General features: G+C 42.4%; 1 protein-coding gene across 3 annotated transcripts; it reads right to left on the bottom strand.

Moving 5' to 3' along the window:
- Positions 1 to 871: 871 nt before the first annotated feature.
- Positions 872 to 19077, bottom strand: HMGXB4 (HMG-box containing 4). 3 transcript variants are annotated; one of them, XM_079992614.1, is made up of 11 exons: positions 18890 to 19010; positions 15936 to 16041; positions 15204 to 15349; positions 14344 to 14419; positions 12419 to 13425; positions 9645 to 9726; positions 8171 to 8235; positions 7752 to 7857; positions 6365 to 6534; positions 3562 to 3684; positions 872 to 1077 (listed from the first exon to the last, which is right to left on the bottom strand). In XM_079992614.1, the coding sequence occupies exons 2-11, from the start codon at positions 15964 to 15966 to the stop codon at positions 1033 to 1035; spliced, it is 1851 nt and encodes a 616-aa protein (XP_079848740.1). In that variant the 5' UTR covers positions 15967 to 16041; positions 18890 to 19010; the 3' UTR covers positions 872 to 1032. The 3 variants fall into 3 exon arrangements, with proteins under 3 accessions (XP_079848740.1, XP_079848742.1, XP_079848741.1); XM_079992616.1 differs by lacking the exon at positions 15936 to 16041 and having other exon boundaries at positions 18890 to 19077; XM_079992615.1 differs by lacking the exons at positions 15204 to 15349; positions 15936 to 16041; positions 18890 to 19010 and adding an exon at positions 14710 to 14826.
- Between the last annotated feature and the right edge of the window lie 4596 nt (positions 19078 to 23673).

Raw genomic sequence — 23673 nt, 5'->3', positions numbered from 1 at the left:
TGAAAATGTAAATACACATGTTAAAAATGCCACACTTCATCCTAGGTGAGAGAGAAGTGCTTCCTCAAAGAGCAACAGGCACTCAAAGCGCTAAATCCTGTGGCTGGGATAAAGGACCTGCCCTCTCATTGTCTTCCTCTCAGCTAAAAGCCCTTAAATTTCAGCTTAATCACTGCCTCTACAACACACATTTCAGCACCATGAGAGGAGGACCACGTCAGTTCACTGCTGGTGATAAGCTATTATAAATCAGTATGTGAACTGTAAGGGAGCTGGAGGAGCCCCGGCCCTCATTCTTTTATGGTGTCACCTTAGGTATTAGTATTTGAAGGGTACTGGGGGTGGGGGTAGAGAGATAGCAGAGAGGAAGAGAAATTAGCTAAAATCAGGAGGAGTTGAAGGTGGGGCTTGTGGATCCTCGTCTTTAGAATATCCCAGCACAGTTCTAAAATACCACAATCCATTGATTAGTTACAACCTGTGAAGAAATGATGCAGGCTTTCACTAGGATTTACTACTTATCCATATTAAGAAGCCCTTGTTTCTCCTAAGAATTTGAGAATTCACTCACCACACCTGAATCTGTATTTAGCAACCTACTTACAAGTGGAAGATTTAATGAGGATTCCTGGTGCCAGCACAAGCCCTCAGCAAAACACTATCCCCTCAACTTTCTTTCCCAGCATTATTTTAACAACATGCAAGCCAACCAAACTTCAACCAAACTTGCTTGACTTTTCCAAGTAAAACCAATTCATTAAAAAAAAAACCCAACCATATTAAGGCTAATCTATCAAAATATTTCCCAACTCTTAATTGTAGAGACATCCAATCTGAGACAAAACTGATTCCCACAAATTACGGTTGAAACTTTTCGTAAAATCAAGCAAAATAGTTACAAGTCTATTTGATATATTACAGATAGAAAAACTCAAAGCCCTATACATTGTCCTCTGGAAGAATACTAGGATAGTGTATCTGTACACACTTCAGTTACTTGGCAGCAGGTCACTTCCCATTATCCTTTTCCTGTCAGAGTCCAGGCATGATGTATGCAATGTTGTCCAATGTGTTTGACTGGAAAGGTAGCCAGGGAGAGAGAGAGAGAGAGAGAAATGCATATTAAATTGAATCAGTATCTTATTAAAAAAAACAACCAAGCATGCTTTTGACATTAATGCAGCAGAACAAATGACTTAGGAAAAACCAAACACCTAAAGACACGACAAAGGCAGACAGAGTGCTTCCTTAGGAGATGCACAAAAGCCTGTAGATCTTTCAGAGGTACTGGGGAATATTTTCATTTGCCCTGGGCTTTGATAGCTGTCACTAAGCCAATAAAGAAATCTTTCAGCACCAATGATTTTGTGGCACCCAATTCTATAGAAGCCAGGGCCACAACATTTGGCTGGTCTTGGTAGCTGGACCAAAATCTGTGGTCCTCAGGACTTTCAGCACATGAGCAATAAGCTCCATGATGCTTGCAGGGGTTTACTCCCTGGAAACTAGCCCTAAGATTGCAGTAAGGTCCTATCTAATTCACATCTGAGTAGACAGTAAGACTGGGTCACTGACTGTGTGTTTTATCTTTGCTACTCATTGCCAAAACGGTCACCTCACCCCCCAGAGCCAAAGGCTTTATACTGATCACAGAGACTCAAAATGGCAAGACTCAGCCCTCTGTGGAACTGGAAAGGGGAACAGATATCTTTCTGTACTTCTGTTGTAACCCCCAAAGCTCATTGCAAGTCTTAAGAGATGATCCCCACTGCTTCCTCAACTCCAAGATGGAGAAGAAAGGACAATGGAACATTCACCATGGTTAGCAAAACTGGACTGCTGCTCAAAATTAAGTTTTACTGATTTTCTGCTTTTTAGCACTGAACGTATTAGCTTGCTGCATTGTGCTTTAATTTTTAACATGGAAGGTGCCTTGAGCATCCTAGAAAAGGCAGGATATGAATATTTAAAATAAATTCAAGACATGTTTTTATAAAATTGCAGTTCTTACATAACACAGCCGCCTGCTGGTAGAAAATATTAACAGCAGGTTGCAGAAGGAACAGCCTTTAATAAATGTTTCAGCTGCCTGGGACAAATGAAGCAACTCTCCACATAATTAGGTGTGCTCCACAGCCAATGTGCTGTGATGGTTAAAGGGTTAGTTTAGAATGGGGGGAGACTTGGGTTCAATTCTCATTAGGTGAACTTGAGCCTGCCACCACCTCTCAGGCTAACCTATCCAACAGGGTTGATTTGATATGTTGCCTTGTATTCATTGGAGAAAAAGTAGGATATGGATGCTATATTGTTTTCTATCCTCTATTGCACTATCCTTTATTTTTATTTTTTTACTTTACACAAGCTTTCTTTCAATAACAAAATCATTATTTATTTATATCCCACCTCCCCCCCCCATGAGCTCAAGGTGGCGTACATAGTTTTGCCCCTTCTCATTTAATCATCACAACAACATCCCTGAGAATTATGTTAGGCTGAGAGACAGTGGCTAGACAGTGGCTAGAAAGGGCTCAGGTCCTCTACAATTTATGACTGGCCCAGGGTCACCCAGTGAGGTGCAGAGCAGGGTTGGGATTTGAACCCTGGTCTCCTAAGTCCTAGAGGGACGCGGGTGGCGCTGTAGGTTAAACCATGGAGTCCAGGACTTGCCGATCAGAAGGTTGGCGGTTCGAATCCCCGCGACGGGGTGAGCTCCCGTTGCTCGGTCCCAGCTCCTGCCAACCTAGCAGTTCGAAAGCACGTCAAAGTGCAAGTAGATAAATACTACCTCCGGCAGGAAGGTAAATGGCGTTTCCGTGTGCTGCTCTGGTTCGCCAGAAGCGGCTTAGTCATGCTGGCCACATGACCTGGAAGCTGTACGCCAGCTCCCTCAGCCAATAAAGCAAGATGAGCGCTGCAACCCCAGAGTCGGTCACGACTGGACCTAATGGTCAGGGGTCCCTTTACCTTTTACTCCTAAGTCCTAGTCCAGCAGTTTAACCACTACACCACACTAGTCCTCTAAATATTCTATGCATATACAATGAATACAAAATCTGGTATGGAGTGTATATTGCATCATCTCACATACAAAAAAGTGTGCTTTGAACACAGGAAAAGGTGGGACTGAAGTGCAACAAGGAAGACATGTGGACACCACATGTGGACGCCAGTATTGCACCCCCCATATGTTGTAAAGAATACAACTCCCATTGTTACTGACCATTGACCATGCTTGCTAGGGCTGATGGGAGTTGGAGTCCAACCACAGCTCGAAGGCACCACACTGGCTACTCCAGGATTAAAAATACATGATTGTGCAGAAGGGCAGATGGGAAAAAAAACACACAACTTGAATCCTGCTAAGTTCAATCGGCATTTCCTTTCTAGAAATTCCTTAAGCTGTGAGAGAAGAGGGTACTAACATGGGAGTATCCTACATATACAGCAAAGTGCTGAATGTGTGCTACAATTATGGCAAAAACCATGCCTTTCATGGGCAGAGGGAAGTGGTAAGAAATAGTATGAGACCTTGGCATTCCAAAACAACACAGAACTTACCAAAACGTGTTTGGGGCAGCCGTTTAGTTCAGGGAGCTGGGACGTCAGGCATGCCAAAGGGCCTAGAGCACAAATGATTGAATCTAGGAGCACTGATAAACTTCCCGATACAGCTACCATACCCTGGGAAGGAAAGAGATTTGTCATGATGTCAGTTTGTTATCTTTGTCTTAGGCCCAGCACGGATTCTCTCATTCTCATGGAGCTGGCAACCCTGATTTGCTTATTGAAGTGCTCTTCCCTTAGAAAAGATGAAGCTCAGATGCAGGAATGAACGATCAGAGATGGAAGTTATACTTTCTCATTTTTGAAGTTATTTCTGGCCACTTCTACTCAATACACCACGGCTGCAACCCTGCGCCCTATGTTTAAAGCACCAGGCAGAATGATAAATATGGGAACACAGCAGATGACAAAGCAGCTTTGCGCAAGATGCCAGTAAGGTGCTCCCACCCTGTACTTCCTTACTGTGATGCTTAAATGTTTGATGTGCTGCTGCTGTCCTGCTGTACACTGTACCTGGAGCTTCCATATAGTCATCATGACTACAAGCCACAAATTAAGGGCTATATGAGGGGTTGGAAAGCCTTTCCAGCTCAAGGGCTTCATTCTGTTCAGGGAAGCATATTCTAGTAAAGGGCAGAACAATTAATGTAAATCTTATCTCTGTACAAGAGGCTGGTTTTTTTGACACGCCCCTCGAGAGCCCATCCAGGCAAGCAAAAGTCCTTCTCAGAGTTCAAGAACTCATTCCAGCCAGACAAAAACAAGCAAGAAGTCTATCAAGCAGGGCTGGTGAGAGGCATCACTGGGGAAGAGGGTGTATGGCTGGGGAGAGTCCCAAGATTCACGGACAGTACTGGAGGGTTGCATTTGGCCCCTGGGCTTAAGGACCCACACCCCTGGGCTGTTAAACATCCATGTTCAGAGGCAATAGATCTCAGTTTCATATCCTAGCAGGGTTTCCCAAACTTGGGTATCCAGCTGTTTGTTTGTTTTTTTGGTCTACAACTCCCACCATCCCTAGCTAGCAGGACCAGTGATGATGAGAATTGTAGTCCAAAAACTGCTAGAGACCTAACTTTGGGGAAACCCTGTGTTATACTAAGAACATAAGAGGAGCCTGTTGAATCAGGCCATTCTGGTCTCTATTCAGGGTCCAACCACATACCCATGGGAAGCCCAGAAACAGAGCCTGACTGTAGCAGAAGTAAGTCATATAAACAAAGTTGGAAACAAAAAAATCACCTGAAAGCAAAAATAAATAAAGAATACGAATAAAGGGAAATGTACTCAGGAATTGTATACCCAGACACGAAAGGTAGTTAAACTAGTAAATGAGGGTAAAATCAATTTGGGTGGATTGTTACTTCATGCTACTTTACAATGCAAGAGCTTTTCACTCTTAATGGATTCATCATTTCAGGGCAAACTGTTTGGGTAGCTGCCAAAATCCCCATTTGGGCATTTTAATTTAATGTCATTAGCAGTAATGCAGGGCGTGTCATCTTGTTCTGCGCAGGCAGTCATCCCAGAATGATGCCATGAAATGGCTGCGGGTAGTTTGTATAATAGACTAATGTGATCATCAGTTTCCATCTAATCCCTCAAACGCAGCAGTAGCCAAGCAAGAGCTGTGTCTTATATGTATTTTGGAAAACATTTATTCTGCTTTATATATATAAACCTTAGTTCAACCAAACATCTTGACATAGAATTGGAAACCATGAGATTTTTTTTAAAAAATGATAGCAACTCAGGAATGAAGCTTGCTTAAACCTGCAAAAGTGGAGTCTTGATACAGTGGTACCTCTACTTATGAACACAATTCGTTTCCGGGTGCTGTTTGCACCCCGAAAAGTCTGTAAGTAGAGTGTCGCTACTACGCAATAGAGCACTTATGTACGAAGCGCACAGAACGCTTCTGCGCATGCACGAAGATCACTTCTGCGCGTGCAGTGAACCCGGAAGTAAATACTTCCGGGTTTGCCGCATTGGTAACCTGAAAAGCCACAACGTGAAGCAAACGTAACACGAGGTATGACTGTACACAAATAAGAGCCCTTGGGGCAAATAAAGTTCCAGTGAGTGGTGTACACACTTGTTCAATTTGGCACTGAATGCAGTATGCAGAACAAGCAAACTTGTTCAATTCAGCTTATTCCAATTACCGTATTTTTTGCTCTATTGGACGCACTTTTTCCCCTCCAAAAATGAAGGGGAAATGTGTGTGCGTCCTATGGAGCGAATGCAGGCTTTCGCTGAAGCCTGGAGAGCAAGAGGGGTCGGTGCGCACTGACCCCTCTCGCTCTCCAGGCTTCAGGCAGCTATCCGCAAGCCTTCTGAGCCTGGCGGGAGTTCCCGCCGGGCTCAGAGGGCTTGCCGAAAGCAGCCTGTTCTGGGGGCCGGAGTCGTGGGAAGCTCGGGCTTCCCCCGTCCCAGCCCCGCAGCTAAAAGCCCCAGGAGCAGCGACGAGGTTGCTCAGGCTTCCCTCGTCCCAGCCCCGTGGCTAAAAGCCCCGGGAGCAGCGGTGAGGTTGTGTGCAATCTCGTCGCCGCTCCTGGACCTGTTTTGGGGGCTGCGGTCGGGGGAAGCTGTCTTGGCTTCTTTGCTCTTTGGGGCTGGGGGGGGGGGACATAATTTTTTTCTCTTTATTTCTCCCCCTAAAAACTAGGTGCGCCCTATGGTCCTGTGCACCCTATGGAGCGAAAAATATGGTAGTTATCTGAACTTTGTGAATAAAATAGCTCTGTTGTTTAAAAATGACATGACTACATTCACGTGTGAAGGTTCCTGCACCTACCTCTGTCTCCTGTAGCCTGTGGCCAATAAGACTTAGAGATTCACCCAGTAATTGCAGATGTGCAGCTACATCTATGGGATCCGTTTCAGGAACTTTGACAGGTGATGCAGATAGCACTACAGTGCTAGATGGAGACTTCTTATGGGGTGAAAGTGCCCCTGTTAGAGAAGCTGAAAACAGAAAGTAAAACACTTATTTCTGCATTTTCCATATTACGAAACTGCACAGTTTACATAGCCAAACTGTATGGCCATAGAAGTTCAGCCCACACTATTTCTTTAACTTACTTTATTTTTAATGCAGTTTTATTTATTTATGAACCATCTCTTACATTTGGCTCTAGCTGATTCACAAACATACCACAAAACAGCTAAAAAATAGTTTTCAAAACAGTACAAAAAGCAAAAGATAGGTGGTTTGTTTTTTTTTACTGTTTTTAAACCTTTTCATCCAGAGAGAGAAGCTTGTTGAAACAAAAATGTGTCCAATTCTTTTGCAGCTACAGTAGCAACAGCCTTAAGGAAGCTGAGAATCAGTCTGTCCTTAATTATTCAGGTTTCACATTGTTGGCCTAATTTGTACAGATCTATTGGGAATTTGCTCCAACAGCATTTTTTGAGCAGCTTTATATTCTGTACCATATACCACACGTGGAATAACTTTCCCCAGAAAGATCTTTCAAGTGCAGATCTTAGATTATCTCCTCAAAGCAAGCATAGCTTAATATGACCTTACTTATAGGTTTGGAAGTCCTGTGGATACCCAGGTATGATTCTGATTAAACTGCATTCCTTAATATTTAAAGACCTTAAAGTATTCCAAATTACAGTGGTACCTCTTTTAAGAACTTAATTCATTCTGGAGGGCTGTTCTTAACATGAAAACGTTCTTAACCTGAGGTACCACTTTAGCTAATGGGGCCTCCTGCTGCCGCTGCACGATTTCTGTTCTCATCCTAGGGCAAAGTTCTTAACCCGAGGTACTACTTCCGGGTTAGCAGAGTTTGTAACCTGAAGTGTTTGTAACCCGATGTACCACTGTAGTATTACTGTCTGTGTATGTGGCCTAGGCCTTCTATCAAACAAAATAAGTTTTGTTTTAGCATAGTTCAAAGGTAGATGTTCTTTTTTTTCAAAATGAAAAGAATTCAAAATCTTAAAAGGGTCCCTCATACTAAGCATGGATGAAGATACAAAGGGCATGTCATCTGCATAAAGCAACATGGAGGGTCTGCCATCAAAAACTGTGTGGGATAAATACTGAGGTTCTTTGAAGATCCTGGATTACACATACACACTCAAAATGGACTAACAGAAACCCTCGTTTTACACTTGAACAGCCTCATTTTAAGAATGGCATGGAAGAAACAGTGGAATGTAGAGGTTACCTTTCAGTTTTGGTGCACCCTCTGATGAGGTTGCTTTCCTCTTCACTGTTGTAGCCTCTGCTTTATTCTGCTTGTGTTGCAAATACTGCGCCTTCTGCTTCCAAACCTGAAAAGAATAGGGAAAACAAAACTAGTGTTAAAAAAGGCAACATCAGCTGTCCAACCATACAGATGGAGCAATTGTAAAACAGGATGTCTGGCCAAGTGTGTGTGTGTGTGTGTGTGTGTGAGAGAGAGAGAGAGAGAGAGAGAGAATATCAATACCAAACATTTTCCATTCGCAAGCAGGGGTAGCTGATATGCAATACACAGATTTGGAAGGTAATAAATACAAGAACCATGGTGGCGGTATTCCAGGACCAAGTCAGTTTTCTGCCTACACGTGTCATTTTCTGTACAAATGTTTATCAGATATTTACCAGCTTATCTTTCTCCGGAAGCTGCTTCCAAACTTCTGCCAGCTTTTTGCTCAGATCACCAAAATCTAACGGGAAAACAGGGAAAGTAAGCCATTCAGAGAAAAGCAGAGATTTTCTATGTACATTCAGTTAACTACTTGAACCGTTATAGGACTCATTGTTTACAATACATATGATGCTAAAATGTCTCATTATTGTCTGCATACATGGAAAAACAATCCATGGAACAGTTGCAAAAACATCACAGCGAGGAATTTGAGCAAGAACATAAGAAGAGCCCTGCTGGAACATACTAGAGACCTAGCTAGCCCACCTCTTTCCCCCACAGGGGCCAACTACATGCCTATGGAAAGCCCACTAGGAGGACATAAGTACAGCACCACTCCCACTTTTGTTCCCCAATGAACAATATTTAGAGGTATACTGATTCTGGAGGTATCACACAGCCATCATGAAAAGTAGCCTTATTCTCTATGAATTTGTCTAATCCCCCTTTTTAAAGCTCTCTTACATTAGTGGCTGGTCTAGTCCATTCCACACAATGTTGTAATGCATGTTACATGGTCAGGATTTGGGACAAAAAGTGGAAAGGAGCAGGAGCCAAGAAATTCAGAATTCTATGCTTGGGAGGATATGTGACAGCAGAATGGAAGGTAATTTCTACCGCTATGCATATATGTGGCATTTAATCCTGTCATCTACCCAGAGAAAAAATATTGTACGCCTGCCTACCCTCCAAGTATTCACAATTTAAATGCTAACATGTTTGTTCCTAGCAAGGGTGCTAAACATTTTTGGTTTATGACATAAACCACAATTGCCCGTTTCTAACAGGGATCTGGAGGTCTGATATGGTTGTGTTTCTTAAGTTTGAAAAAACCCCACACCCTTCAGTCCCTTTACATGGGGTTCTGCAGAGGGGACAAGGATGCTGATCTAGACTCCCCAAGCTCCAAAAGTCATGAGCACAGAGCCATCTTGAATCCAAGGACTTTTGAATGCCCTACTTGATAATCACACCTTGACCAAGCAGTGAAAAATGGCATTTGCATTATAACCCTTAGTGCCATTTTTATTTCTGCTGCCACTTTAATACCAAAGAGACGGCCCAGAATGATTGGTTATATGCTTTCTGAAAAAGTGTATTGCCCAAATTCATAATGGGAACACAGAGCCTTCGCTGGAGCAGACAGAGTTCTTTCAAACATTTAAACATTTCTTCTCCGCAGCTTGTGCTTTCGTTTTGCAGTGGCCCAATGGGCAGGATCCAACATCATGCCAGTAAAGATGCCAGGCACCCCCCTACCTATCTCTCCCCTGCCTCTCCTTTCCAAAAGGTCCCCCAATTCTCTGGAGCAGATTTTAGGGGGTATACAGGTGGGCTGCAGGGGGAAAGAGAGAAAGTGAAGTGCAGTGTGCCAAGCAGGATGCCACAACTGGATATCTCCCAAACCTTACCGGACACTTCTATTACCTATTCCTGGATGCTCAGCCACAATGTTCACACGATACTCTTTACAGAATACTTGGTAGGCAGACATGTTCTTCTTCTTTGGCTAATCAGGAAGAGGAAAAAGAAAGCAAGACGTTTATGTTGGAATATGTTGTAAAATATTCAAGCTCCTTTAAAAATCCCCAAAGAAAATAATCTCCTGGTGCATTCTCTTAGACAAGTTAGAAGTGGGTTAATTTCAAGCTGACTTTTTGTATGATGTATGTTATCTAGCTACTTATATTCATACTCAGTCCTTGAGGTCATTGTTGGAGACGTCTCTGAGTGGTAGTGCCAAATGAGACCCAGAGGATGGATATGAAAGAGAAGGTATTCTCTGTGGCAGCACTGCATCATCTTTCTCAGAAAGGCATGCCTGGCACATACTTGGTAACCTTTTCAGTACCAGGCAAGTACTCTTTTATTTTCCCATGCTTTTTAATGGATTTTTAATCAGTAGATTGCTTAACATCAAGGTTATTTATATCAAAAAGAAAAAAAAGTCAATGTAAGTCTGATTTAAATCAAGTTTCCTACGGATACTTCTTCCTATTTCCTAAACAATGGTGGGAATCTGACCATTAAAGAAGGTTAATTTACAACTAAGCAATACCATTTGTTGTTACTATTTTTAATGCAATTTTACAACTTATATATACATCATACAATATTCATAATTTATCTCTTATCTTCAGACTTCCCAGTCTATCTCTCTCCATGGCATTCTAGGTAGTCTTTTGTCGGCTGCATATTCTATTATTCCACCCATTCCTTTAGTTAGTGTGTGTCTTCCTTTAATTAGTGTTATCTGCTGCTCATATGTTCATTCCTACTTGTAGGTTAAATTGACTATTATACCCTCTAAGATACTCTTCAAAGCACTTCCTCGCATCTTATCTGTGACTCATCCTTATTTCTTAATTTCAGTTACTAATTCTGTGTATTCTATCAATTTATTCTGCCAAATTTCTTTTGTGAGTATCTCTTTCTTTCAATTTTTTTGGATATACTACTCTAGCTGTGGCAGTCATAAACAATACCATTTAAACCACTCTTTCTTACAACTAGGTCTTGCATCGCTTTGTTGCACTGTTCCTTCTCTACTAACAGCTAGAATGTATTTAACCCCTTCCCATATAGACCATCTTGGCTATGAGTCCTGGAAGACTTGCTCCCTGCCTTGCAGACCTTTCTCTACCTGGCCTGGGAGGACAGGGCTGTGACTGACTCCTGCTAAAAAAGCTGAGGCTGCTGAAGAGAATCTTGGACTGAGGCATTGTTTAAGTGGTTTTGGGAGGGGAGGTTTTGCTGTTAATTTTTTGTATCTTTTTTTTTGTATCTTATGAGTTATGTGGAAATGGTTCAATTTGGTTGTGTACTTTTTGATGTCTTGTTTATTGTTTACGACGACTTTTGCTAGTAATTTTTTATATGTTGTAAACCATGGCTTGAGTGTGGTGTAACTTTAGAAAGGTGGAAACAAGTAAAATAACTGATTGACTGATATTAGGTCTTTCTTACAATAAGCCCCATAACAGCATACAAACAAAGTTAAGTATGGGGATATACTGCACAGTGGGCATTTTTGTTTTCTCTTCTTTCCAGTATGGATCTTCTCTGCTTCACTCTTACCTTGATAGGTAGACGTCTGAAAGGTACCGGGCAGACTACAGCAATTTATTTTCATTAGGTTAAATTGATATGCCTATGTTTGGCAGGTAGAGTATACATATCCATATTTCAGAAAGGATCCAATTGGTTTTTCATTTACATAAAAGCCTTTTTTCAAACTCAGCGTGGGCTATATCTCACCACACCATGACTTAGTATTATTAATTTCCATGGGTATACTCTGCATAACTTAGATGGACAGCATCCTGTATCTGGTAGAGACATTGATTGAATTTAGACATTTACTGTAGGGCCAATGTTCGAAACTCCCATTGTTCTAGTTGCATTTTGTGACAGGGAATTTCATTTTTTTGGGCATTTTGAGGTTTTGATTTTAAAAGTTTCAATGCCTATTTGTATTTAACTTGTATTGATTTGTATCTGGTGTGCTGTGTTTTATATTGCAATTTTAAAGTTTCTTATTTTATTCTGTAATAGTTTTGCTATTCTCACTGTATTTTATCAATGTTTATATACATGACTCAAAGAGCTTCAGCTACTGGGCAGTACAGGGCTGCCACCAATGAATAAAATAGCTACTTCTGCCAGCTACTTTTACCTAAATATTTCTAAAGCAGAAACCAATTTGTTTCAATGTTAAACACATTCCGGGGGGGGGGGGGGGAGAGAAGTGTACTCCTTTAGAGTGTTTCTGCTTATCTGCAGTTCAGAAATACAACAATCAAGATAATTTACTGTATTTTTTGCTCTATAAGACTCACTTTTTCCCTCCTAAAAAGTAAGGGGAAATGCATGTGCGTCTTATGGAGCGAATGCAGGCTGCGCAGCTATCCCAGAAGCCAGAACAGCAAGAGGGATTGCTGCTTTCGCTGCGCAGCGATCCCTCTTGCTGTTCTGGCTTCTGAGATTCAGAATATTTTTTTTCTTGTTTTCCTCCTCCAAAAACTAGGTGCGTCTGGTGGTCTGGTGCGTCTTATAGAGCGAAAAATACGGTATATATTTGGTTCCTATTTCTGAAGTTAACTAACAAAACTGCAAAGAACAGTCTAGAGCCCACTATTTTGGGAACAACAGTCCTCAGCATTTCTAATCACCCACTTGTGCTGCCACTTTTTCCTTTTTACCTTTTCTTTGTCCATTTTTTCAACCTTCTCCTTTTCTTCTTTCTTCTTCTTCTTCTCACTCTGGCCATCTGTATGGAAAACAGGTGGCGGTGGAGGCGGTGGTGGTGGAGGGGCAGGAACAGCAAACTGCACACTGGTTGGAGAGACTGGGAGTGGAGCTGTTACTTCTGCTACTGCCAGTGAAGAGGAAAGCCCAGAAAGCCCAGAACTCTTCTTGGATTTGGAATGCTTCTTTTCCTTGTGTTTCTCCTTGTCCTTCTTCTTTTTGCTCTTCTTTGATTTCTTCTTCTTCTTTATCTCCCGATACGAATCATCAATTACTAGCTCTCCAGCTTCCAGTTCACCTCCAGAGGACGAACCCGATTCCGCTTGTGGTTCCAGGCCTGAAAGCTCAAATTCACTGCTTTGGCCTTCAGGGAAGAGGGGTGTGTCTGGGCTAAAGCTCTCAGCAGCTGGAGAGGGATGGGGATCCTTCTCCAGTGGTTTGTGCTTCTTTCGGGATGATTTCGAAAAGCCGTGTGAATCATGACTTGGGAGAAATGATCCCTGCTCGTCCCGAGCTGACTTCTTAGAGGATTTCTTTGTGGCTGACGGATGTGGAAAGGGCTCCTCCGTTGTGCTTCCCCCCTTCTCCTTCGGTGAGAGGATGAGTTTCATCTTTAAGCCATCAGGTTCACGCAAGGTCAACATTTCAGTGTTCACATAGGGGGGCTTCACCTTTTTGGACTTGTGGAAAGTACTTTCATCCAAGGACAGGTCACTGCTACTGCCACTCAGTTTTTTCTTGTGGTGTTCCTTCTTGCCTTCTGAATGGCCAGAGGCAGAGAGTGAAGAATGAGATGACTTTTCAGATGTTTTCTTTGAGGACTTGGAGCTTGTGGCCAAAGGCGAGGTGATGGCCTTAAGCAGATCCATGGCAGTGTCAGCAGAGGGTGGGCTTGTCACTACTTTTTTCCTCTTCTTTGCAGACGATTCCAAAGGCAGGGATAACTCAAATGAAGAAAGTTCTGAAAGAGTTCAGAGAAGAAGGATCAATGGAAGTATACCCAACAACAAGTGCATCTTCACTTGCACACCATCATAACTTCGCGGCCTCATGTCCGGGTGAAGGTAGTTGGTCTTGAACAGCTAAGAGCTATCCTACAGTAAATCAATTCTGGTTTATAAATCAGTGAGGCCAATTGGTGAGGCTGAAATATAAGGACACATTGGTTTTTAAGAGGCTATTTTGTTTCTGGTTTATTCAGTAATGGTTGGCAGCTTTTACCTGACCTGTGAGTGGTGTCAGTGCAATGTTCTGGGAGAGGGGAGGTGGCAGTGATAAACAAACACACTGACAGCTGATCTTGCCTCTTCTCCTGTTGGTAAGCCAGTGACACCTGTGATAAGTTGGTGAGGCTTATTTGACAGCAATACAAAACCAAGCCTCGACCGAGCCCTGTGGAATACTCTGCCAATAGATTTATCAGCACCTTCCGTTTCAACCTTTAAATGCCTGCTGAAAACCTTTCTATTCAACAAGGCTTATTCAAGCAATTCAGAATGCCTATTTCCATAACATTTAGCTGATTTCTGACTTTTAAATTTTATTTGTTGTTTATTGTATGGTTTTATGTGTGACTGTTGTAAGCTACTCTGATGCTATTTATGAACAGTGGTATATAAAGATTTTTGTAAGCAAATGAAAATAAATTAGCTGTCAAAGTGAATATGCAATATATACAGCTGCCTCCCTTTCACTGATTGGCCTCTCCCTTATCTATCTTTAGACTGGAAGCTTTGTGGGAAAAGACCTGGCCTCTCACTTTACCTCCAGGAAGCACAAAGCCTATTGGCAGAACCTTAGAAGTACAAATTGAACCTTAAAATCACCTCTCAACTTTTCTCCTTTGTCATATCCCTTCCTATGTTGCTTCCACTCTTACCTCTGCAATAGTACTCGTTGGAGTGCTTCCTCTTCTTCTTATAAGCGTCTGTCCCCAGCAAGAAAATGTCACTTTCCTGCAAAAGAAGATAACAGCACTTTAGAAAGAAAAAGAACCAAGTAATGAAGGCATATACATATTAATTTCTAATACAGATGATCATAGACGTCACATTAGCTAACAAATATGCTCTCTATGGCATGGCATTTCTGTGCTTTGAAACAGAAGATGGTCTGAGTTGCCATGTGAATTTTAGAAATGATATTCTCAAGAGAAAGCAGAACTTCCCTGTTTAAGAGCTGAAAACAACTTTTCCAAGCTGAAGATTTAGAAAAAACAACAAAAGCAAAGCTAAAATATAATCACCTCTAGACTAATAGGAGAGATTTCAGGTCAAAGGAAATGTTTTGAGGAAAAGCTATCTGTGTTAACATCTCCAGGGAATTGAATGAGATAAATCACACCTCATTATTTTTCAGGCTATCTGCAAAATCAGGCAAATAACAACATATCAGTTTGCATCCTGCAACAATATAATGATGACCTATGCATCCAAAAGAATAATTTCTATTCTGTAATGATCATTCAATCTCTAATTCAAACAGCAGTTTAAGATGAGTGGATGATAAAAAGTTACATTCATCTCATCCTAGTTTTTAGAAGAAGGGGATACCATTTTATTGAACTTTCTAAAATAGGGAAATAGTATGACTTCTACATCTGTTTCTATAACTCCAAGAATCCTCTTCTCTCATTTCTCTTAATGTGGCATTTAGTACCAACAGAGCATTTCATATTGGGCTGGGAGAGGCAAAGTTGGACTGACAAGCTTTTCTTATTCTCTTCTCAGACTCTCTCACCTTCAGCCTCTTCTGTGAATTCTTCCTGACCTGAGCAGCTATCTCCTCCTCTTCTCGAAGCAGGTCCTTGTAGGAACGTTTCTTTTCTCGCTGGGTTCTGCCAGCTACTAGTCCCACGCCATCAATTCGGTCACTCTCTAAGCAGTCTGAAGGAGGAAACACTGGCGTGGTCAGAAACAATCAAGGCACGCTCTCATAACTGTCACTGTGGCCAAAGATAAAACACAATGCACAAGAGGAAGCAAGCAGTCACATACACACACATACACACAATCTACGCACTACTGTAAAGCACTGCCCCAAACTTTTAGGGAAATGCTTTAGGCTGCCGTATCAAAGGCTGAAGTTTTATTCCTACTCTTGGGTTTTCCGCCCTTGGATAGCAAGAACTGAAAAGGCTTCTCAGCCAAATGAGGACGTAGGCATCAGTGTTGTGCTGTGTTGAAGGTCTGGATCCAGTCCCCAATCCAATTATAATTCTACGGAGCTGACAAGGGTTAGGAAATGTTGCTTGCTGCCAAGCCTGATAAAAATTAATCAGCACTTTGGAGCTTGTGAGACTCGTGTTTCAATCCAGGTACACTTAACTTTCTGAGTACAAGGGAGGGATCTGGAATGCTGCAGAAACCCAATCCATGCAGGACACTGGCTTTCTTTCTTAGTCTCTCACTCCACGGACTGGGGGGGTTGTACTTTCCTCGTAACACCTCTCAGATTATGAAACAATCCTACCTTCTTTTTTCTTGGAGTCATCATAAGCCATGGTGGTCCTGCAGGGGCCTGGGAATGTGTTGCCACGCCTGGGCTCCTTCCCCCGTTCCCGTCTACAGGACAAGGTCTAAGAAACAGAGAATGAGAATAACCCTCCCATAAAGTGGAATCATAATGCAGAAAGGGACTGAATGAAGATTTTTTTTTTTTTAAAAAAAAGAATGAAATGGGAAGCAGGAGGGTGAAGTGGTGTGCCTTCTCAGCAGTTTATCTTTATCCTCCAGACATTCCAGGGCTTGGAGAAAGATCCCAGATTCAGCAGGCAGTTTGGTTTAGCTGATTTTCATGTTAAAAAGCAGGAGAGGAATGTTTTTCAAGGTGAGAACCAAGCCTCTGTTCCACTAGTTTTAAACAGATTAACACCATGTGATCTTTTTCAATGAAACACAAGGACAGTGACCAAATAACTATATTGGGCTTTTGTATTGTTACAATATGTTCAGGGTGAGTACTGTATTGAATCCTGCAGTTTTTAAAGGAAAGTGTGTAAGAGCCATGGAGGTGAGGGAATGAGAGTTTTATAATCTCTTATTCTAGGATAAAGTGAATTGACTGGAGAGAAGAATTTAATTTTTCAGTCCTGTGTGATGTTCAGTGATATCAAACTTTAGAGGCTAGTGATGGTGCAGCAATAGTAGGCATTAGTCCTATTATTCCCACAGGTGTTGTTCAGAGTACCAAACTGGGGAAGGAAAAGGGAAGGAAAAGGAGGAGAAAGAGAGAAGACTGAAAGAAGCAGTCCTTTTTCCAGGGCCTCTGCAGCATTTCCAGTCTCTGTCACCTCAGATGCTCAGGATTTCCCCAACCTGCCTCAGGAAGAATTCAGGAAGTGGGGCACTTGCTATTTCTGTTCTTGAATAATGCTTTATTCCCCTTAAAATGACAGACATGCAATATCTCTCAAAGCATAGTTGTGCAGTTTTTATTTTGAGTCTCACAATAATTTTAAAAGATTCAGCTCCTGAATAAACATGATTTCCCCTGTATAAACCATTTGAATTTTGAATGCATTTATACACAGCTGTCATAAAAATGCTGAATTAAAGCATAGGTTCTTTAAAAGGGGAGTTTTGACCTCCTTATAGTAATGTATTTTACAAATAATACAAAAATACAAGATGTTAACCAATGTCAGCTGTTAGAGATATTAATGTAAACTAGTGGGTTAAGTTCCTGAAGAATATTTCAACCTGTGAATGGAATATTTCATCTGATGAAGAAGACTTTGAAGAAAAGTTATCTGCATATTAGAATTCCCTCAATAATTGTTTATGATACATTTATAACAAATTCACTAACAGAATAAAGGGAGCTCAGAAACCTTGCTTTTGCATATAAGCTAGAAAACAAGCCTCTGCTTCTTCATGTACCGTACTTAAAAGGTCAGGCCTCACACAGACAATCATACAATAAGCTGTAACTCAGCGGTACAAAGCAGGGCTCCCTGGTTATAGGCAGAAAGGACTGGACGATTTACAAGATTGACAACTCAATTCTATAGACACTTATTTAGCAGTAGGTGGGCTTGAACAAAGTAGGATTTACTTCTGAGTAAACACTTGGAGGAGGACGCCGCAAGTCCTGTAAAAATGGGTGTTCACGACCAGTGCTTGCAAGTTACTTCTCAAGTGATTTTAACAACCTCAGCAATTTAATTTTGTTACGTCATGCAGCCATCTTTCATAGGAATACTTCTGAGGCTTCCAACTTGCCAGTAGTGGATAGGCTATCAAGCATTTAACTACAATGGTTATCAGCAACAGTTTTAAATGACATGGTGCCTGGAAGAGTGGTATACCACAAGCGGTAAGGGAACAGTATCGCCCATACCATGAAGTCTACACAGGCATTGGTTATTTATGTGAAGAAAGGCATCCACCCATTGCTCTACTGCAAGGGACTTACGAAGTCGCATGCCTTTATAAGATCAGAAAAGGGCAACTTATGTTTCCAGCGTTATTCTCCTAACAGCTCTACTGTATTTGTTCATACGTCTGGGTTAGCTCAGTTGGCAGAGCATGAGACTCTTAATCTCGGGGACATGGGTTCGAGCCCCAGCTGGGCAAAAGATTCCTGCATTGGAGGGCTGTTGGACTCTTGGTCCCTTCCAACTCTACAATTCTACTAGCAAGCGTCTGAATATTAGGGCCAGCAGATGCCTCTTATTTCCTGACACCCAAGCCCTTGTGGAGCACCATAGCCCCATGCAGCAAGTCCTGGGCCAGCTCTTTACCCTTGACCTGGAGCCCAACCGTGCCCCGTTGCTTCCTTCTGGCCGGCTCAATGCCTGCATTTCTCCCCCATTCAGCACCAGCCTGCCACCATCCCATTCATTCATTCTGGGCATCCAATCGAAGCTCCACAAAGGCCACCGAGTTCGGAGCCCGGCAGCGGAGCACATTCCGGCTTGACACAAGTCACCGCAGAAAGGATGCCAGAGATCCAGGAGCAACAACACCCCTTTTGTCTGGGGAAATCAAATCAAATAGTTTTAAGAAGTAGGGAGGATCGTTTCCATCGCTCCCGACAAAGGACAATGCCTCGATTATTATCGCCCCAGTGGCCGGAAAACAGCAGCGGGCGGAGCCTGCGGGCCGCTGCACGGAGCAGCATCCGAACCCAGAGCTGGTAAGCAGCGGCCAAGCCCGCGTCGCCGGCCGCTTCCTCACCTGCGGCGGCTGCTGCTGCTGCTGCCCATTTCTGAACTGCACCTGGTCCAAGCGGCGCAGCGACGCCCTCTGTCGGCAACTCCCGCTCGCCCCTGGGATGCCCAGGCGCTACGCCCACTGCGCATGCGCACCCGCCCCTCGAGGGGGTGGGGGCAAGGACCCCGCGCGACCCATTTCCCGCCTCCTCAGTTTGAACTGGCCCCGGCCGTTGGCCGCCCTGTGGCCCCTCGCCCTTCGCGCGCTCACCCCAGGCGGGCTTCAGAAGCCTCCGAAACGGGGAGGAGGGATTTGTCGACGCAGCGAGTGGCGGCGGGCAGATAACGGAGCGACCTGCCCCCTCCCGGCAGAAGGTTGCCTTCCCTCCCCCGCGGCGGAAGGGGGTGGGGGAGCGGCCAGCCTCAGATCGCCTCGCCGCTTCGAGCGGCCGCCATCTTGGTGTGGGAAAGGGACGCCCGCCAGTTTCAGCTGCTAAGGCAAAGCAGCCGAGCGCCGAGCTCCTCCGCTCTCGACGGCGTTAAGAGAGCAGAGGCTGAAACCTGGCGCCGAGTGCATCGATTTGCCAGGTGTTTGGGCTTCTGCGAGCGAAGTACAAAAGCCGGTGCTCAGGATGCTATCGAGCGGCGGTTCTAGGACCCTTTTGGGTTGCGATTTTTATTGTTGTTCAGAAAATAATAAAAGCAAATGTATATCAGAATCTGGGGAGCCTGCAGTTCAATCCTAGGCATCCGGAATCAAGTCCCCGTATATGTACAAAAATGGGACTTTCCCCCCTAGGTTTTGTGCAGAATTTCGGTAACTACAGTTGAATACAGTGGAATTTGCTTCCTAGTAAACCTGTGTAGCGTTGCCCGTTCTTAAATACGTGAATACAAAGAGGCATTTGCTAGTGATTTGTCTTTTTGTTTAATTAAAGGCTTCCTCGTGTACCTAGACGGCAGTTGGCGGTGTGGCATGGGTCTCACTACGATTCTCAAAGAGGTTTAAGCAGTTATGTATAGGGGAAAACAGGGAACTCAACCTTAGTCCAATTTGTGATCAGCTCTTAATTGGATCAGGAAGTGGCGCAGGTATGGGAAAATAAGAGGAAGGAATAATTTAACCTGAACTCTCAGGCATACTACGCTTCCCTTGGTGTCCAATAAGAGAATGTTAGCGCCCCCCTTTTTTCAATCAAGTGTTCACCCAGTGTTTACACACTATTGGGGTTCACCACTGTTGTTACTCAAAACTGAAAAATGTTTACAAAAAGATGAAATGTGTTAGCAAAAAAAGAAAAAAGGGAGAGCACAAATTTGCACATCCTGATTTATATATATCTATGCACTTCTCAAAAGAAGTACTGTACTACAATTTATATTGAAATGCAATACATTTCACCATAGTGGAGAAGACTGTGACCTAGGAGCATGCTTCGCCTGCTGTCCAGCTTCTAACATTCAATGGGCAACTTCAGGACCCCTCCCTCCTTTCTGATAGTTCTTTATCTTTAATCTGAGTTGGACGAAATAGTCCTTTAAATAGAGGACTCATCAAATGGAGGACTGCCCTGAAAGTCATTCATTGCCTACTATCTCTTCTGAGCACAACCCTGAAGGACAGTTTTCATAGGGGCGGTTTTTAGGGAAATGGTGTCATGGGCCAAATTTGGCACCCTCGAAGGCCAAAATTGACCCATGGGCTATTGTTTACCTGTCAGTTTTCCCCTTAAAACCACTTCTGCCTTTGTTTATCATGTAAACAAATCCAGAACTGCTTCAAATTACAAGGGCTATGTAGACAAGCTCTCAATAAACACAAGTGCAGGAAGCAATTCTAGCATTAGAGGCTGAAGGAGTGTATTTTGTATCACATTTGAAAACCAGGATGATGATGACATAGAATAGATAAGACAGACATATGATTAGTGAATAGGGACAGGGAATGTGTAGAAAGCTTTTCTCTCTGCTTCCAAGAATTAGGCATAAATGTACTTCCTTTGAAGGTTAGTTATTATAGCAAATGGTTTAGAGGCATGGTTAGGTTGCGTTCCAGATTGTATGTGGGTGTGAGAAAGCATATGTTTTCCTTTCAGTCTTAATCATAGAAATGTCTCATTTCTTTGAAGGAAATGAATTTTAGTCATTAGAATTCAAATCACTTTGCTACATGAAGTTACTGAAATGCTGTCTATACCACACACAAAGCTTACATGATGAGCTCACTTTTTGCTCCTCTAGTTTCACAGAAGTGTTTTGAAAATTCTATTATGTGTCTTCCAAGCCAAATTATGAAAATGAGTGACACAGGCTATGTCACTATTGCAGCAACATCACAGAGAGTGGCTTCCTACATTTAGCAACTCTACGTTGCAATTCTGTTGCAAATACATAATGAAAGGTTGTTTCCAAATAAAATGCACATAGACACATGCTGACGTATGTGACTTCAGAAAGTCTTTGGACAACTAATACCATTTTGTAACTAAGCCAAAGTACACGTAATTGAAATAATCACATATCCTCCCCCCAACGCTTATCTCCACTTCCCTTCTCTTGCTTCTCTATGTCTGTTTTTCTCCTGGGGTGGGGATCTGACCTGTTCTTTATGTATGTATGGATGCCACTAAATAGATTATATGGCAGGTATATCTGTACCTGCAAAAGGACAATTTTGAGCATTATAGTGTGCTCCCAGTTGATCCTCTGTAAGTAGGAGTTGAATTCAGCACCTTTTAAATTTGTCACCAAATACAAGCTCTGCCAGGTGTTTAGGAGCTCCTGATCAGGGCTTCTAAATGCATCTGATCCCAGCCACAAGTTGGATTTGCTCAAGGTGCTGAATTTAAGTTTAGCACTGCATACAAGCCATGCTGGACTTAGCTGCATGCAGGAAATTGCACATTTCCCACACGCAGCTGATTGAGGGCAGCTGATCCCTTTCACAAGCAATAGTTTGCCCTTTTGGTTTATGCACTGGTATTTTAAGTTCCAGTGTCAGTTAATGAAAGGTAAATCCCTTGGCCATCGTAGGTTTGAGAACCAGAACAGAGTCCAGCTTAAGTTTCAATAACATTCGTAGATGATTACTGAGGGAAGTTCCATTGAATTCAGTCAAATTTACTTCTGAGTAAATATACATAGAATAGGGCTGCTAGCTAGCATGATACACTTGCATCCAAACTTGTACCTTCACTGTAAAACTGGTATATCAATTTCTATCTGTGTAAAGCCATATTTTATTATGTGCTGCAGCAAAACAGTTTTACACTCTTCCACAAGTATTAAATCAGCTTGAGAGGCTTTTGGATCTGCTCCTTCAATAACACTGCTCCTCTCTTATTCCACCACAATAATAGTCCTTTTTTATTCTATGGACATGAACAAACAAATAAAGAAATCAGAAAGTCTCCCACACACTGCCTATTTTGGTCGTTGTTAGTTTGCTTATTTATTTTCCATTCTGTAATTGTTTCTGGTTGAAGAAACCTGAAGAAAAGATTATGATGACTAATAGATTTGCACATTATCAATGCTCAAACACCCCCATAAACTGCTCTAGTAAAATTAGTAGGATGAGCAGCTGTTGTCATGCTTTTATTCCAATGACAACTGTAAATGAATTTTAAGGCTTTGTTCACATAGAATTTGTCTATAATATTCAGAGAGGCGGGCAGCTGACTGAGCACAAGAACAGCAAATCTTAGGAAGAGGAGGAGGCAGAAAGAAGGAAAACAGATTTTCCCTTCCATTCTGGGTATGTACATCTCTACTTGAGATAAAGCAGCACAGCACCTGTTACCTTATCAATATACAGCTATCATGATATTTTCTTAATTTGCATTCTTCATTCTTACCTGAAAAAATTAATTTTAAAGAAATCATTCACAAATGTTCCCTGGGCTCAGTAGCCAGCTGCTTCTAGTAGCCAATGAAACTAGACTTTCTCACTTTCTATATATTTTATTTCCTTCATCTACATATTCCCTTCCCATAGACCATTTTAAAATAATGCTTACAGCCTAAGATCTGTGATACAAGAAGGAAAAGAAAAAAGCAAATTCATGTTCCAACTTTTTCATAATACATCATCATGGACTGGGCATCATGCGGGTGGGCTGGGGAAACTCAGCCAGATGGGTGGGGTATAAATAATAAATTATTATTATTATTATTATTATTATTATTATTATTATTATTATGGGCAGCCAAATGGCAATTGGGCCCAGCTGAGCCAGTGGAGAGGTCCTTGCATAAGGAGCTGCCTTATAACACATCACACCATTGGTCATTCTAGCTCAGTATTGTCTACACTGACTGGAAGTGGGTTTCCCTTGTTTCAGACAATATTTCCCATACCCACTTGGAGATGCTGGGGATTGACTTTGGGCTTTTCTGCAGGCAAATCATGCACTCCGCTGCAGAGCTATAGTCTTTCTCGGTGTTTCACCTCTTGCTCTGATGCAGGAAGATTGAAGAACTGCTGACATTCTGTAGCAGCAAAGTAAGTCTGACAACAGAGGTGTTGTACAATCTCACCCCTCCAATCTGTGACTGTTACTGCATTTTCTTACAAGGCACAGTTGTATTGGCTGAGTGAGCTTCGGAACAGATTTAGGATAGGTTTAAAGCTTGCAACCCACCAAGCCAAATGCAGCCTAACCTTGCACTGTGGTCTGCTAATTGCTTGAAGGTTCCCAGTGTCTACATCAAAAATGGCATTTTCTAGGCCCAGCGAGAAGGTGTGTGCAGGAAGTGTATATGTGTACAGTATGCACATACCTATTTGGAGGACCTAGTAATATGAGAGTGCTGTCTCTGAAATCAAATTCTACCTTTGGAAATAGACAAAGTGGTAGTCTAATGCCCTGTGAAAACCATTGAATCCATTTTGCACTGGAAGTTGACTGGTACTGTCTACTGGTAATTATGGCAATGTATATGCAGTGTTGCTGGTTATCTCTGTTCTTGATCAATGCCACATTCAGCTCCTTCAGGGCAACTTGGAATAGATTTAATTGTGCCTAGATTTTCTTATTTTACTCATGTCATAAA

This window comes from Podarcis cretensis, assembly GCF_951804945.1.
Source record: "Podarcis cretensis genome assembly, chromosome: 10".
Lineage (NCBI taxonomy): Eukaryota > Metazoa > Chordata > Lepidosauria > Squamata > Lacertidae > Podarcis > Podarcis cretensis.
The sequence above is the reverse complement of the archived record's forward strand: the minus strand, read 5'-3'. Positions and strand labels throughout refer to the sequence as shown.

What these genes read in the sequence shown, in the direction of transcription:
- HMGXB4 (XM_079992614.1), bottom strand. Translation starts at nt 15,966, where the DNA reads ATGGCTTATGATGACTCCAAGAAAAAAGAAG. An exon ending in GGGTGCACCAAAACTGAAAG is followed by an intron (nt 6,535 to 7,751) that starts GTAACCTCTACA and finishes TTCTGTTTTCAG; the next exon opens with CTTCTCTAACAGGGGCACTT. An exon ending in ACAGGCTACAGGAGACAGAG is followed by an intron (nt 3,685 to 6,364) that starts GTAGGTGCAGGA and finishes TTTCCTTCCCAG; the next exon opens with GGTATGGTAGCTGTATCGGG.